Source organism: Oryzias latipes, chromosome 24, assembly GCF_002234675.1.
Source record: "Oryzias latipes chromosome 24, ASM223467v1".
Taxonomy (NCBI): Eukaryota; Metazoa; Chordata; class Actinopteri; order Beloniformes; family Adrianichthyidae; genus Oryzias; species Oryzias latipes.
The window spans coordinates 19,182,712-19,196,565 of record NC_019882.2 but is presented as its reverse complement, the minus strand read 5'-3'; the positions used below and the strand labels follow the sequence as shown (position 1 = coordinate 19,196,565).

Sequence of the window (13,854 nt, the reverse complement as noted above, 5' to 3'; positions counted from 1 at the left end):
TGGTCATGGTTACATCCTCCTCTGGACGGGAGGAAAAAGGTCTTTTGATCGTAGCGTAGAGCTCTGCCAAAAGTTAAGACCTCAAACTCCTGTTGAAGAAAACCAGCTGAGTGACAGAGACGCCAAATATCTGTATCCATTCACTGGTGATAAATGGCAGGAAAAATGAGGCGTGACCTTCAGCTCAACCTGAAATGAATTTCAGAGGAGATCAGGTTTCGAAAAAGGGGAATTCTCCAGAAGCAAACAAAGCCACAAAAACTTGGAGATCACAGGGTTCAACATCCTGACAGGCTGTTTTTTCATCTTGCCTACTGCTATGTTCACACTCAGGCGTGTTCAAGAACTTTAGCAAGTAGTATTCACACTAGACAAGCAGGGAGGGGCTTCTTCCACCTCCTACAGTTGGAAGAGGTTTGGTGTGGGATGTCAAATCGGTGCTCTATTCGGATATATGAAAGACTTGGTGTCATGTGGCCACAAGGGGCGCCATTCATATGTCACTACCAAATGCAAGTCCCTGATTGGTCAAAGTTCAACCTGGCTTAACTTTTTTAACGAGTGTTTTGTGAAAGTGTTGTGAAAACGTGCACAGCATCGCGTGAACATGAGAGCTTTGAACACGGAAGCCTGAAACAAGCCCATACATAGACCTTTCAATGGAAGGCGGGTGTGAACGTAGCCTAAAACTGAAATGTTGCACCTGTAACAAATGCTCTTGCATCATGGAGAGGTCAGAGGTCATCTGGCTCCAGCCGACCTCCAGCTCGTTGAGGTGGAGTCTCCTGGCGTCGGCGTGCTTCAGGTGGCCGGCGTCCTGCGACACAGACGCCCTGAGAGTGGACACGGCCTCCATCTCCATGGAGAAATCCTGGAAGAGATGAAGCGGGTGGAGCTGTTACCGTCGTGGAGTTGATAGATCCATAGCAACCACAAGTGGTGTGTCTATATGTTAGGTTTCTGTAAATGTGCAGAGCTCTCACACTCTGAAGAACCCAGCTGATAACCAAAGATGTGTTCTAGCTAGTAATAACTTTCTGGTAAAAATGCAGTTTAATCTTCATCTCTGTTTTGAAAGCAATCTATGAAGTGATCCAACTTCACGTCAATGTACTGAAAAACTCAGTGGATGGATTATGACACATTTAAAGCCCATACATTCTCATTTGCAATAAAGAAAAAGGACCATAAACTCAATTTCTGATCACGTGTTCTCAGCAGATACTGCACAAATAAAGGGAATCTAAAACTAATAATTATCATCCATATTTAGGTTTGTAACAAACTAAAAAAATACAACAAAATAAAACTATTTCCATTCAGTTCTTTTGTATGTATAACCATAAATAAAAGGGAATGATGGGCTATAATAAACAAAAACAAAATTTAATGAAAACAGTGCATTATGTTCTGCGTCCTGATTGGCTGTAGACCTTGTCAATTAGTCTCTGTTTCTTGTCTCCTGTTCAGAATGCGTTCAGCTTTTCCAAATTTAAAAATAAATCTTTGATCACGATTTGTTTTTCATATAATGGACGGATTTTTCCATGACAGTTTAAACTTTGAAAGAAAAGTTTGAAAACGTTGATGTCTGTCTAAGAAAAAGCATAGTAAGTGTGTGATTAAGGATTTTACAGCAATAAAACATCTGGGATCCTACTTTACGTATTTCACCTCTACGACACACGAAGGAACTCTGCAATTGTTCAGGTTTCTCCATAGGTCAGGCTACGTTAGGATCAGTTGAAACAAGCAAACAGATGCAAGGCTAAGAATTTGAAAGGGAACTCATTGATTTGAAAAAGCCCCACCCCTTTTATGCATGGTCTACATGTAACATTGTTTTTAAAAAAATGGGAATTTCAGTCAGACAACAAAAAAATTGTTTTCACATTCTTTTAGTTTGGCATAAGGCTCCGTACAATTCCATGAGATACGATTTCCATAAAACTTTTGGGTAATAACTACCCCTAGAGGAGCTCACAGGTGGAAGCCGGGGAGGAGGGTGGAGCGACGAACGCAGCGCTTGCGGTAACGGAAAAGAATGAACAGCTAACAAACCTGGACTTAAATAGGAAGCTGAACAGGTGAGTTGATTAACTGAACCGCCATAGGGGAGTAATTGAGTAAAACACTGCTAGAGTGGTCTGCCTGAAAGGCTCCCAAGGTCGCTCACCCACCCACCTGATGATTACTGACTTTTTTGTGGTACTTTTATTTTGAAATTAATGTCAAACCACAAGTGAACAGGTTTTACTTTGGGTTTAGGGTTAGGGTGAAAACCTGTTCACTTGTGGTTTTACCCTAACCCTAAGGCCAATTCCTTCTTTAGACATACAAGCTACAATAAAAAATCAAGGAAAAGGCACTTTTCTGTTATTTGATTAAAATATCAGCGTTTCTCATTGGATTTTTGATCAAATGTTAGACTGAGCAGAACCTCACCAACAGCTTCAACAAGCTGCTCTGAACAAAGTCTGGATCCTGATGGGAGGGGCCTGCCAGAGCCGCCAGAGCCTTCATCCGCTCGCTGGCTTCCTGCTGCCGGTCGGAGAGCGAGTCCAAGCCAGTCTGGAATCTGTAGGGGGGGCAGAAGCCAATAGATCAACCAGCGGGGCAGAACAGGACTGCAGCCTCGTCAGGAGTGAGGTAAGAACCTCGGCGCTGATCCAGTAGATAATGAAGGCAGATGGCCATGAGTTTATGATTTAAAAGTAATGGACTCCTTAAAAAGTCTGCCTTTTTTTTACCCCAAATCATGAAACTGATTAACCAGAATGAGTCTTTTTTTTGCACAAACAAAATCTGATCTCACTGAAATAAAGAAATTTACAGCATTTTTTAGACTCTATAATGTTTTTAACATGTTCTTTTGACATTTTTCTGATACCGGAGGACAGATATAAGATTTTGAGTGTTTCCTCACTCAAATCCTTGTGAATCAGGAGCAGACAAAAACAAATCGTGTATTTGTGATGTAGAAAATAGACTGAGTGGACCACAAGCCACCTGTTTCTCTCAATTCTGCAACAAGAAGGTAAAAGGGGGTGGGGTTACCCTGCACCAACAGTCCTGTTAAAGGAGTGTTTTTCTTTTAATAGAGTTCCTTCTTAAGCTTTCTGCTGTTTTATTCTAGCTTTTTCTCTAAGAATCATGTTAGAAAGCTTCTACAGATGCAATAATCCAACAGGAAACATCTGGATTCATGACCTCAAGAAATCATAAAAACTCCTTCATGTTTCTCAATTATCAAGGAGAGTTTTTTTTATCTACCGAGGACGGACGGGCTCTACACGCACCTGACCCTGCCGTCCCTGATCTTTCTGCAGCATTGCACCTCTCGCTCTGCTTTCCTGCAGGCGCTCCTCCACCGCAGCTCCAGGACGCCTCCTGCTGGCCGGACTGATGCTGCAGACGTGGGATCAGCCTGCAGGAGGGTCTCCAGATCCAGAAGCAGACCCAACACGGCTCTGCTGTCCTGCAGTCGGTGGAGAGTCTGCTGCGGAGAGGGAACATGCAGATGGTGGGAGGGGGGGGGGGTCACTGCAGGCTTCACCTCTTAACAGGTCTATGAAGGAGGCAGTGACCCCCCCCCAACACACAGGAAGTTCAGTCCAACATGACGTTGTCATTATAGATGACAGGTCCATTCCATAGACCCAACAAGTTCCCAAATTTCCCAGAATTTCATTTCTGACAGACTGTTTGTGTAATTATTAAACCCAAAAGGGTAATGGTAGTTATGGTAGTTAATGCAGTTCCATTTCCAGACAACTTTGTAGTTCTTTGTGGAGATAAGTAACCCACACTTTGGATTAGGAGGCTGCAGAAAACTCAAACTATTAACACAGACACGTCTGAAATGCTTATCAATCACCAACAAAGGATCTAAAAATAAGCCTTGTAAAGATAAACATGTTGATCCAGCTTTAACTCAGTTAGGCTGCAAAATAATTAAGAAATTATAAGGAAAGCTAACAGTTTAGCTTTTTTTTGTGTGTGTCACTGCTCTTTTACTTGTTTGTTTTTGTGTATTTTATTATGAGGGGCTTATTTAATTATTGTATTGGATCAGTTGGGATTGGTGTTTTGGCGTTCTTGTTTGTTTTTATGTACAGCACCTCCAGCTGTTTTCTTCACATAAAAGGTGCTTTAGAAATTAAATTCATTTGAAATTTGAATTTGAAAGAAAGAGTTGTATTTATTAACCGCTTGTAAGTGATTAATAAACGTATAAGGAATATTTAAAACACACAAACGCCAACAAATGTCTTTAAAAAGCTTTACAGATGCTAATAAAGTCTTCAAGCAGGAGTGTATGAACACATACATTTGTGTTAACTAATGCTAGTTATTATCTTCTAAGTGTCCTATAAAGGCTTATGAATGCATAACTAATGTTTAATAATGTCTTTTAACTAGATTATTAAGGATCTTATTATAAAGCATTACCCTAATGTCTGGTTATGGTAAACTATTTGTTTTAAGAGAAATTTTTTTTCTTACAGAAGAAGAGGAAATTGTAAATGAACTTGCTGTAAATAAATAGAATAATCAGTTGGCCGAGAAACATTTGTGAAATGAAATATTGTTGCTTGTTTCTCCTTTGTTTACTTTTAGAAAACCAAACTTTTTGGTGGTTTTCTTGGTTTTGTAGCGTCTCACACCTCAGGGTCTTTGTACAACAAGCAGAAGGAAGCGAAGACGCTCAATGCTGATAAAAGCGGTGCAAACCTGTGACATCACATACCTCGCAGGCATCGAGCCTGCGCTGCACTTCCTCCTCCTCCTCCTCGCCGTCTCCCTCCAGCTCCCTGCCGCCGCCTCCGGCCTCATCCAGAGCCTCACCCAGCCGAGCACAGCATTCCTCCCAACACTCCTGCAGCAGAGCCGTGCTTTCATTCAACATTTCTTCTGTGGCTAACACCAACATTTATGTGGGCACTTCGCCGTCAGCGCTAAACAAACCTGAAGCAGCATTTGAGAAGACGCGTCCTGCTGGAGCGCCGGCTGCAGCAGGGCTTTGTACCTAGTCTCCAGCTGCACCCTTTCATCCTCTTGACCCTCGAGGGTTTTCGGTTCACGCTGAAACAAATGCTGAGCAAACGATAACTGGCAGCTGAAGACCTGAAGGAGCTTCTGCGCCGAAAGAGACAAGGTAAAGGGAGAACGGCATGACTCTGCAGTTTTCAGTGGCTTTGATTTTTTAAAACCTGGACTGGGTCTAGATGTGTAGGAACAGGCCTGAGGCGCACCTTGTGTCTGGAGCTGACCGCCTTAAGCTTGCTGTGGTTGGTAACCGGTTTTTCTACAAAGAAACCTTCCCTCAGGTCCAGGAGGCGAGCCGCTCCCTGAAGCAAGGCACGGGCAGCCTGTTGAATCTCAGTTCCACGCCCTGCACGCCGCCTCAGACATCCACCATGAAAAAACTACAGAACCGGAAGAACACAGCTTTAAGGAGTGAATATATATATACAGCAGGAACCCCAGGACAGGAGTTTGACTGTATTACTCATAAAGTTTTCCAACTTTACCTTTGGAGTGGGACTTTAAGAATGGGATAATTTATATTGAACATTTGAGATACAATCGAAAGGGGTTGGGGCTTTTTGATTGACAGGTGATTGTCAGATAATCAGCTATAGACAAAACCGTACTGGACGTGTACAGTATATTTCTGCCAGTTTTCTTCATTTTCAAAAAGGGAAGGGTAATTTAGGGAAAATCAAAACCAAGAGCATTAATCCAAAAAATATAAAAAAGCAAAAAGTTAGGCTTTGTGACATCTCAGGACCTCAATCCCTCAATATTTATGTTAAGCTTTAGTCACAACTGCCCTAAAGGGTGGAAACGGGCTGTGTGAAACGAGCAAACCTGTATGGGGCACAAAGCTGGGCCGCAGGAAATATTAAGGTCATAGACTACTCAGTGAGCCAGTAGAGTGAAAAAACGTGGGGTACATTTTGTCTATGGGCATAGGGCGTGCGACAGGGTGTAGTGAACACTTCTGTAACGCACAGCGGTAAGTAAGGATGAAGAAGAGGAGACGCAGGCCTGTCTTAAGGGCCAACCCGACCCCAGCACTGCAGAAGTGCTGTTGAAGTGATAAGTGCGGGCCGTTTGCTTACAGCCCGGCTGTTAGAAATAGAGAAACTAGACAGAGTACGGTTTGTGAGGACATCCCACGGGCAGTCGCATAACACCTGTACATTCACGCATGGTCAATAAGGGGTCGGTACACACACTTAACTGACTAGAGTGTGATGATACACTGACCACGCGTACCACAATGGTGCGTTCCATTTTCAAGCCTCAAAGGAAATGCAGGACACACCTGCACTTCCCTTAAGATGCAGTCGGTCCTGTCTACTACCCTCCACGGGCCAGGACAACCCAAAAACCGACATAATCTGTACAGGTCAACCCCACACACACCACACTGTGGAAAAACGAGTTAAAAAAACAAATGTGCAGCAAAATTTACCTCCAAACTGGGAGTATCCTTTACGGCCTTCAGCGTTGGAAAGATCTCACTTTGTTCAAGTTCATCCAGGAGGTTGAGCATCTGTAAATGTGGGGGAAACTAATTTAGCTCTTTCAGTGAACAATTGATCATTTCTTTGTTGGGTTAGAGACATTTTACTGTCTCCTAATGACGTTTAGTGTATGAAAGTCCTAAAAAGTATCACACCAGAGGAGGCGTTTTGAGCCGACATTGGGGATGTGACGATTACTTTTAACAACGATTCTATTAACACTAGAATTTTGTGGTTTTTGATACAATTTATATACCATTTTGGCTCCTTTTGAATGATGTGACCCACTGACCTAAACTTCTGCTACTGAACAGTGAAGCTGAAGTTTTCCAAATTCTTGGATTTCTTCCAGATCATCAAGTGTAAATGAAATATGTGTCCAAACAAACAAGTAAACTAGAATGAATGTCAAATCCATTCACATGTTAGTATCCTATAGTTCAGTTCACCGTTGTTTTTTCACATCCAAAGAGTCCAAAGTGAACATTCTTAGAACATTGTAGACACTGGATGGTCAGATGACTTTACTCAAAGTCTGTCCACACATTGGACTGGAATGATCAGTTTTTGATGACATCACATGTATGTTGTCCGCTGTGATGCACTTGGTCGTTCTTACCTTATAGTAAAATAAAGCTATGGTGTCTCAATCCAAATGCAATTTTCCAATATCAGTATAATCACTTTGTTTAATTTTGAAATGCTTTTATAATGGAATAGGTCGATTCAGTTAAAAAATTGCTTTAATCAGATCGATCTGGTTGGATTATAGGAATAAAAAATCAATTCATCAATCAAGTCGATTAATCGTTACACCCCTAGTTTTGAAAATGGGTCAACACTGACATCAGGAAGTCCAAATCAGAGAAAAAGACTCATATCTTTATAAAAAAATCACCAAACATTTTGATCTTTTTTCAGTTTTCCGTTTTCACCTGTCTTGATTCCTCTGACGACCCGTCGGCCATGATGGGAGTTTTAGGTCTGAATGGAATCAGACGAGTGTCTCCTGCACGGACGTCCACATGAGGACAAATGCTGAGAAGTTCAGCTGTTGTAGACGGAGCGTGTGAGTCTGGAGCAGCGTTGTCAAATGGGACTTCAGTAACTGAGGCTGTTGCAGTTTGTGGAGCATCAGCAGTTTTAGGACTAAAGCCTCTGGAGACGTCGTCTTTGAAGTCCAGATTTTCTGTTTCAGTGTTTTTGAAACAGGGGTTGCCGTCAGACCCAGATTTCACTGATAAAAGGCTGATGTCAGCAGATTTCGGGTTGGAATCCATCTGTTCCTGAATGAAAAAATTTTAGACTAAACTGTAAAAAACAAACAAAAAGCATTCACTAATGTTTGCATTGATGTCATTTAAATGATTAAGCGTGCCAATTGTGAAAATGTACAAAAAAAGTGTCAATAGTGGGATTTTTTTATTTTAACTTCTTTATTTATTTTTTACCATATTTTCTTTCAAATCCTCAATTTGGTTGAGCATTTCTTCCAAATCCTAATAAAGTGAAGGCACAGATTAAAAATGTTATTCATGCACACTTAAACACCGAATGAGAAAATGTTCAGGACATTTTTACATGATATTCCTAAAATTAAATAAAAAATTTAAAAAATAAGTTTACATTTTATTGCATTCTGAAATGTATTTTTCAGCTTTTTATGAAAATCAGTGGAATAAATAGAAAAAAAAAGATGCTCAATCTTATGATGTTTTCTGGGTTTACCTCTGCAAAACTACACGTCAGAGTATCAGAGGAAGAAGAATGGTGACTCTCCTCATCCTCATCCTCATCGTCAGAGTCTGCCTCCTGCTTCCAGTGACAAAGAGTGAATCAAAACTTGAAAGAATTTTTCACTAAAAACTACTTGATTTATTCTCAAAGATTAAAAAAATTACTTGTGAAGAAGAAGATCAATGAATGCTATACATTGATGCTAAAATTGAAGCTAAAATTGTACTTAAAGGGCTGACGCTGGTCAATTACAGGATCTATTTGCTGAAAAGCCTTAAAAATGTATAAAAAGGAGCCAAATGATGGTAAATTCACAAGATTTACCATATTTTTTGGTGTATAAGTAACATTTTTTGCTTAGGTTGGTGTGCGACTTATATGTTAATAAAAAAAAAAAACAATCGGCAGAAGGCAATGTAGGCTCTTGTTTTTTGTTCAATACATTTTTCCCAAAATCGGGACTTGATGTTTTTCCTTTTCATCATCATGCATTTTTGGGCTGCTGCAACTTATAGTCCGAAAAATATGGTAGTGATGCTAATTTAGAAGCTAAAAGTGCTATCAAAAGCTAAAAGTGCTAAAAAATTTAAAAAAAAAGACCTAATCAATTGATAGGTCTGCTAAAGTAAGCATTTAAATCTATACTTAACTCAACCTCATAATTACTAGTACTTTGAAACCTAAAAATGCCCAATTTAGTGTTGTGGCACCACTGGAAAATGTTGCTAAAATGGCTAAATTGGAAGATGAACGTGCAAACATAAAATGATGCATTAGCTATAAAAATGTACATGACACAAAAATAGCTAAATATGACTAAAAATCTGAGACAAAGGCTGCATTTACCGGTTTAGGAGATTTTATAAAAACATATTTGACAGTGTGTAACCTGTTTTAGTTTGATTGAATTAAATAGGTTTTTATCCTGGAACACATTTGTGCTGCTTTGACACACACAATCTTTGGAATAGTTGAAGATAGCAGAAGACAGTCACCTGTTAAGATTTGATTTTGCTTTGTTGTTTTTAACAATTATTTGTTCAAATTTCATTATGTAGTTTTAGGGGAAACTTTTAGATTAAGAGAAAAAGTTTCTATAAGTTAAAAATGAGGCAGAAGAAGGGTTTGATTAATTTTAGGGGAGAATTAAAGAACTAATTGGACTTTATTTCTCTGTGATTAATATTACCTGTATTAAAGGTAAGTCTTCACTTTTGATCTGGTACTGAATTTCAGTCGGGGAATCAGAAGTTTTGGAAACGCCAACGTTCTTTGTGGCGTCTTCTTCCTTCATCCTGTTCTACTCAACAACAGAGACAACAGAGGTGTGAGCGCCGTCGCTACATCGTCTTTTAAACATGTGGATCCCTTCTTCCTTTGGACTCGTGTTGTACCTGCAACTCCCAGACTTGATCTTGGGTGACCTGGTGGAGCTCCTGCAGCTGCTGCTGAAGCAGCTTGGCTCTGGAAAAGATGGGGAGCTTCTCCTCTGCTTCTTCTGCAATGTGAAGCTTTCCTTTACAGCTCTCAATATCTTCTAAACTGCTGTCCATTGACTGCAGATTGGCCCGGATCACCTGAAAATAGAAAATACACTCACTGGCTGTGTCAGTAGGTACACCTGTCCAAATGCTTGTTAATTCAAACTTCGAACCAGCCAATCACATGGCAGCAACTCAATGCATTTAGGCATGTAGACATGGTCAAGATGATCTGCTGCAGTTCAAAGCGAACATCAGAATGAGGAAGAAAGGTGATTGAAGTGATTTTAAACGTGGCATGGTTGTTGGTGTCAGACAGGCTGGTCTGAGGATTTCAGAAACTGCTGATCTATTGGGATTTTCACCCACAACCATCTCTAGGGTTTACAGAGAATAAGCCACAAAAGAGAAAATATCAAGTGAACGGTAGTTCTGTAAGCGGAAATGTCTTGTTGAGGTCAGAGGTCAGGGGAGAATGATCAAACTGGTTCCAGTTGATGGAAAGAAAACAGGAACTCAAAGAACCACTGGTTCCAACCGAGGTCTGCAGAAGAACATCTCTGAACGCAGAACACGTCCAACCTTTAGGCAGATGGACTACAGCAGCAGAAGACCACACCGGGTGTCACCTCTGTCAGCCAAGAAAAGAAAACTGAGGCTACAATTCACACAGACTCAACAAAACTAAACAATAATTCAGGCAGGTAGTGGTGATCTAACAGCGTGGGGGACATTTTCTTGGCTAACTTTAGGCCCCTTAGTACCAATAGAGGATGGTTCCAACACAACAGCCTGCCTGAGTATTGTTGCTGACCATGTCCATCTCTTTATAACCACAGTGTACCATCTTCTGATAGCTACTTCCAGCAGGATAACACCCCACTTTTGACCTCTCAGCATCTCTAGGATTATATGGTTTACCTGACAGTTGCTCAGATGCTCTATCAGACTAACGTTCGACATGTCCACAGACGACAAAATGGTCTGGATTCTTGCAACATTCTTCTCCATGGCCTTCAGGTCAACTTCAATCATTTCCACAACCTGGGAAGAAACATTTAAAGCAAGAAAAAATGATGTTGGGTCTTTGGAAGAGAAAGTTTCAAAACAGATTTCCCTTTTTTAGTCTACTCAGCAGGTCCTACAAATTCACAATGAAACAAAAAATGAAAACCACAAATATCCAGCACAGTTTGACCAAAAACTACCAAACCTTTATCTGTTTCTTTTTTAGTAACTCTCTTCATATCTTGTACCACATATAAAAAGAGGGGGAGCATGTTTTTTCTTTGTCTATATGTTTCAAAAGTTGTGTTTGTTTGTGATGCAGGATTAACGGTAAAGAAGAAGTAGAACCTGCTGATTTTCCTCCTGAATGTTTTCCGACGCTACGTCCAGAATACCCACACCAACGTGCGTTCAAGCGGCGAGCGAACCCTGTGGTTGTAGTTTGTTTGTCTGTTTGCTTGGTTGTATCTGTAAAGCCCTTTGAGCTGCTCCAAAGTTATTTTTCTTCATCATGCGTAATGCCATGTAAACACAGGGCATGTGTCACACGTTCAAGAACCTAGCATACTGTGTTTACACTGGACTGTAGCTGTCGCTATCTAATACTAGTGCATGCACCTACAGTTGGAAGAAGCTTAGTGTAAAATGGCAAAGACGTACAAATCTTTCTCCAGATTTATTTCTTTCACAGCTCTATAATTGATAACTGAAAATTGTAAGACTTGGTGTCATAGAATTCCGGTCAAGCACAATTCAGTTATTTATTTCTCCTTCATGATCAATTTTCATGCAGTTGTTACTTTTGAGTATGTGCAATCACAGACTTTTCATTGGAATGCGCGCATTGCTGAGCCCGGTGTGAACGTTGCATAAGTGAAGGTGCTTTTTTTTCCCTTCCTTACGGCAACAGCCTGTAGGAGGCGCTGCAGCGGTTCCTTGATGGCGTCCTGCGTCTCGCAGACTTGTTGGTCGCTCTCCTCTAGACGTTTCTCCTGGCAACTGACATCACACACAGATGCAACGTCCTGCAGCATGGACCTGAACCTTTGCAGAGAATGTCTGATCCTCTCAGAGTCGTCCAGCAAAAACTAGACAGCAGAAATCCAGACATTACTGATGAAGGATTCATGGTTGCGTGGGGTTTCAGAAGTTAGTGACAAATGTTTAATGTGGACTCAATGATCACGGACCTGCAAGGACTTTGCATGGTTCTGGAGGCTCTTGAGGTTTGTGAAAGAGCAGGGAAGACTCAGCCATGTCTGAGCTTCATCCAACCAGCAGATGGCTCTGTTTAAAATGTCTTCAAACTCTTGAAGATGAGCGGGAACCTGGAGGTAAAGAAGCAAAACAGATGAAAAGAATATGTTTCTTTAAAGTCATGAAGCCTGATATCACATTGTTTTAATGACCCATTGCAAGGGAAATTGTGTTTTTGGCATTTTCTGTTGGCATTTTTCTGTTGATAGAGGATGTGTAAAAAAGATTACACTCAAAATTGTATTTCTTTATTCAAAATAATAGTAATAGTAATAAAACGTGGAGCTGAAGTGGAAATATCTTGTGTCCAAGTCATCCTGTTTCCCCGAGTGATTTACTGTTCTACCTCCTTAAAGTTATTTGAGCCATTTAAAACAGTGTTTTTCAACCACTGTGCCGTGGGAGATGGTCAGGTGTGCCGTGGAAAATTGCCCTCATTAACTGATCTAAAAACATTTACCATCTCCACGATATCAGCTCTATGTTCATCCAAACAGGCCCTGATAAAACACTGAGTAGTTAGGAATATGTAAAATCAAAAATACTTTTTTTCTTTGTTTTTATTTGATTAAATTAAAGACATTTTGATAAGAATGATGGTACCGCGATTTAGCCGTAGATTCAGCTTTTTTCTGAAAAATCATTCTTGGAGGCTTAATCACACGTCATCAGTCTAACCAATCAGAAGTGGTTAAAGTCTTCACTTCCTTGTTTCGATTCTGCTCATAAAGTCTCTCAGTTCTAACAAAAATACCAGCTAAAGCTCGTCTTAAGCGGTGTAGCTTTCCACAGAATCCGGTGTCAGACCGTGGAACAAGTGAACAAAACAATGTGTTGTTTGCACTACATCTCCCATGATGCATTGGGTTAAAGTGGCAGTCTCAGCGCACGAGTCTTCCTTTGACGTCTTGAAACCACAACGAACACACAAACAGTTTTTAAATCTTCTAACTTAACTTTTTTTACATCTTTTAGAAAAAACAGCTGCAGCTTCCAGCTTTTTCTGCCACAATTATCACAAAAATGCATGTGAGATTGTAGAGAGGCTGTAGATCAATACAGACTATGAGTTTCTTTTTTTTTTTAATTTGTGGATGCTGGTGTGCCGCGGGATTTTTGTCAAGGTTAAAGTGTGCCGCGGCTCAAAAAAGGTTGAAAAACACTGATTTAAAGAATGGATAACTCAGCAATAACGTAAGTCGCAAGGTTAGGTTTTCCTTAACAACGGAGAGCTTCCCCTGACCAAATTACAGCGCCGTAAAATAAAAGAACAACCTTGTATGATCGCACATTGTTGTCAATAAAAACAATGAAAATCTCAATGATGTGCGATAGAATGACCGCCACACAACATGGAGTCATTCTGTTTGTTTGATCATTTTTGTTGTTTTATATGTCGGCAACAGGAAAAGAGGAGATGTGACAACATGCTGCTCTGCAGAAACTATGTGTCGTAGAAAATGACACAGGTTTTTGATTTTGTCTATAAACAGTATACCGGTAGTCATAATTAAAAGACCACTTTTCCAATAGATCAAAAGTGGGCTTTTAGGGGTGAGTGCATGAGTATATCTGACCCTGCTGAGGAAGGCTGTGCGCTGCTCTGCCATCCATGCTGCACTTTGGTAGAGCTGTAGAGGTTCTGTGAGCAGGTCCATGAGAAGCTGGGCTTCATGAGGATGCTCCTCTGCAAGATCTTGCACGTCACTCTCCAGGATCATCAAGCTGCTGTGCCATGCCTCCAGTTCATCCCACACGTGCTAGGAACAAAGAACAAAAAACGGGTTGCTATCAGTCAGGATTTAGCCCAGAATTTGATTGACAGCCTGCCCAGT

At 40.7% G+C, this 13,854-nt stretch overlaps 2 protein-coding genes across 6 annotated transcripts in view; both read right to left on the bottom strand.

The window, feature by feature from the left end:
- Window positions 1-8,345, bottom strand: part of LOC105357234 (nesprin-2) — a 44,866-nt gene extending 36,521 nt beyond the window's left edge. Inside the window, exons 1-10 of one of the 5 annotated variants that reach the window (XM_023952712.1) lie at window positions 8,265-8,334; window positions 7,988-8,035; window positions 7,472-7,822; window positions 6,485-6,565; window positions 5,256-5,429; window positions 4,969-5,139; window positions 4,751-4,879; window positions 3,300-3,499; window positions 2,446-2,578; window positions 704-871 (exon numbers count right to left, since the gene is read on the bottom strand). In XM_023952712.1, the coding sequence (XP_023808480.1) occupies window positions 704-871; window positions 2,446-2,578; window positions 3,300-3,499; window positions 4,751-4,879; window positions 4,969-5,139; window positions 5,256-5,429; window positions 6,485-6,565; window positions 7,472-7,822; window positions 7,988-8,023 (1,443 nt within the window). In that variant the 5' untranslated portion in view covers window positions 8,024-8,035; window positions 8,265-8,334. Of the gene's footprint in view, window positions 1-703; window positions 872-2,445; window positions 2,579-3,299; window positions 3,500-4,750; window positions 4,880-4,968; window positions 5,140-5,255; window positions 5,430-6,484; window positions 6,566-7,471; window positions 7,823-7,987; window positions 8,036-8,264 lie in introns of all 5 variants that reach the window. The other 4 variants (XM_023952709.1, XM_023952711.1, XM_023952710.1 and 1 more) reach the window with 4 other exon arrangements.
- Window positions 8,346-9,438: 1,093 nt separating this feature from the next.
- Window positions 9,439-13,854, bottom strand: part of LOC101155484 (nesprin-2-like) — a 33,352-nt gene continuing 28,936 nt past the window's right edge. The window contains exons 27-32 of the mRNA XM_023953313.1: window positions 13,597-13,779; window positions 11,953-12,090; window positions 11,665-11,850; window positions 10,676-10,798; window positions 9,668-9,850; window positions 9,439-9,573 (exon numbers count right to left, since the gene is read on the bottom strand). Of these exons, the coding sequence (XP_023809081.1) occupies window positions 9,439-9,573; window positions 9,668-9,850; window positions 10,676-10,798; window positions 11,665-11,850; window positions 11,953-12,090; window positions 13,597-13,779 (948 nt within the window). The remainder of the gene's footprint in view (window positions 9,574-9,667; window positions 9,851-10,675; window positions 10,799-11,664; window positions 11,851-11,952; window positions 12,091-13,596; window positions 13,780-13,854) is intronic.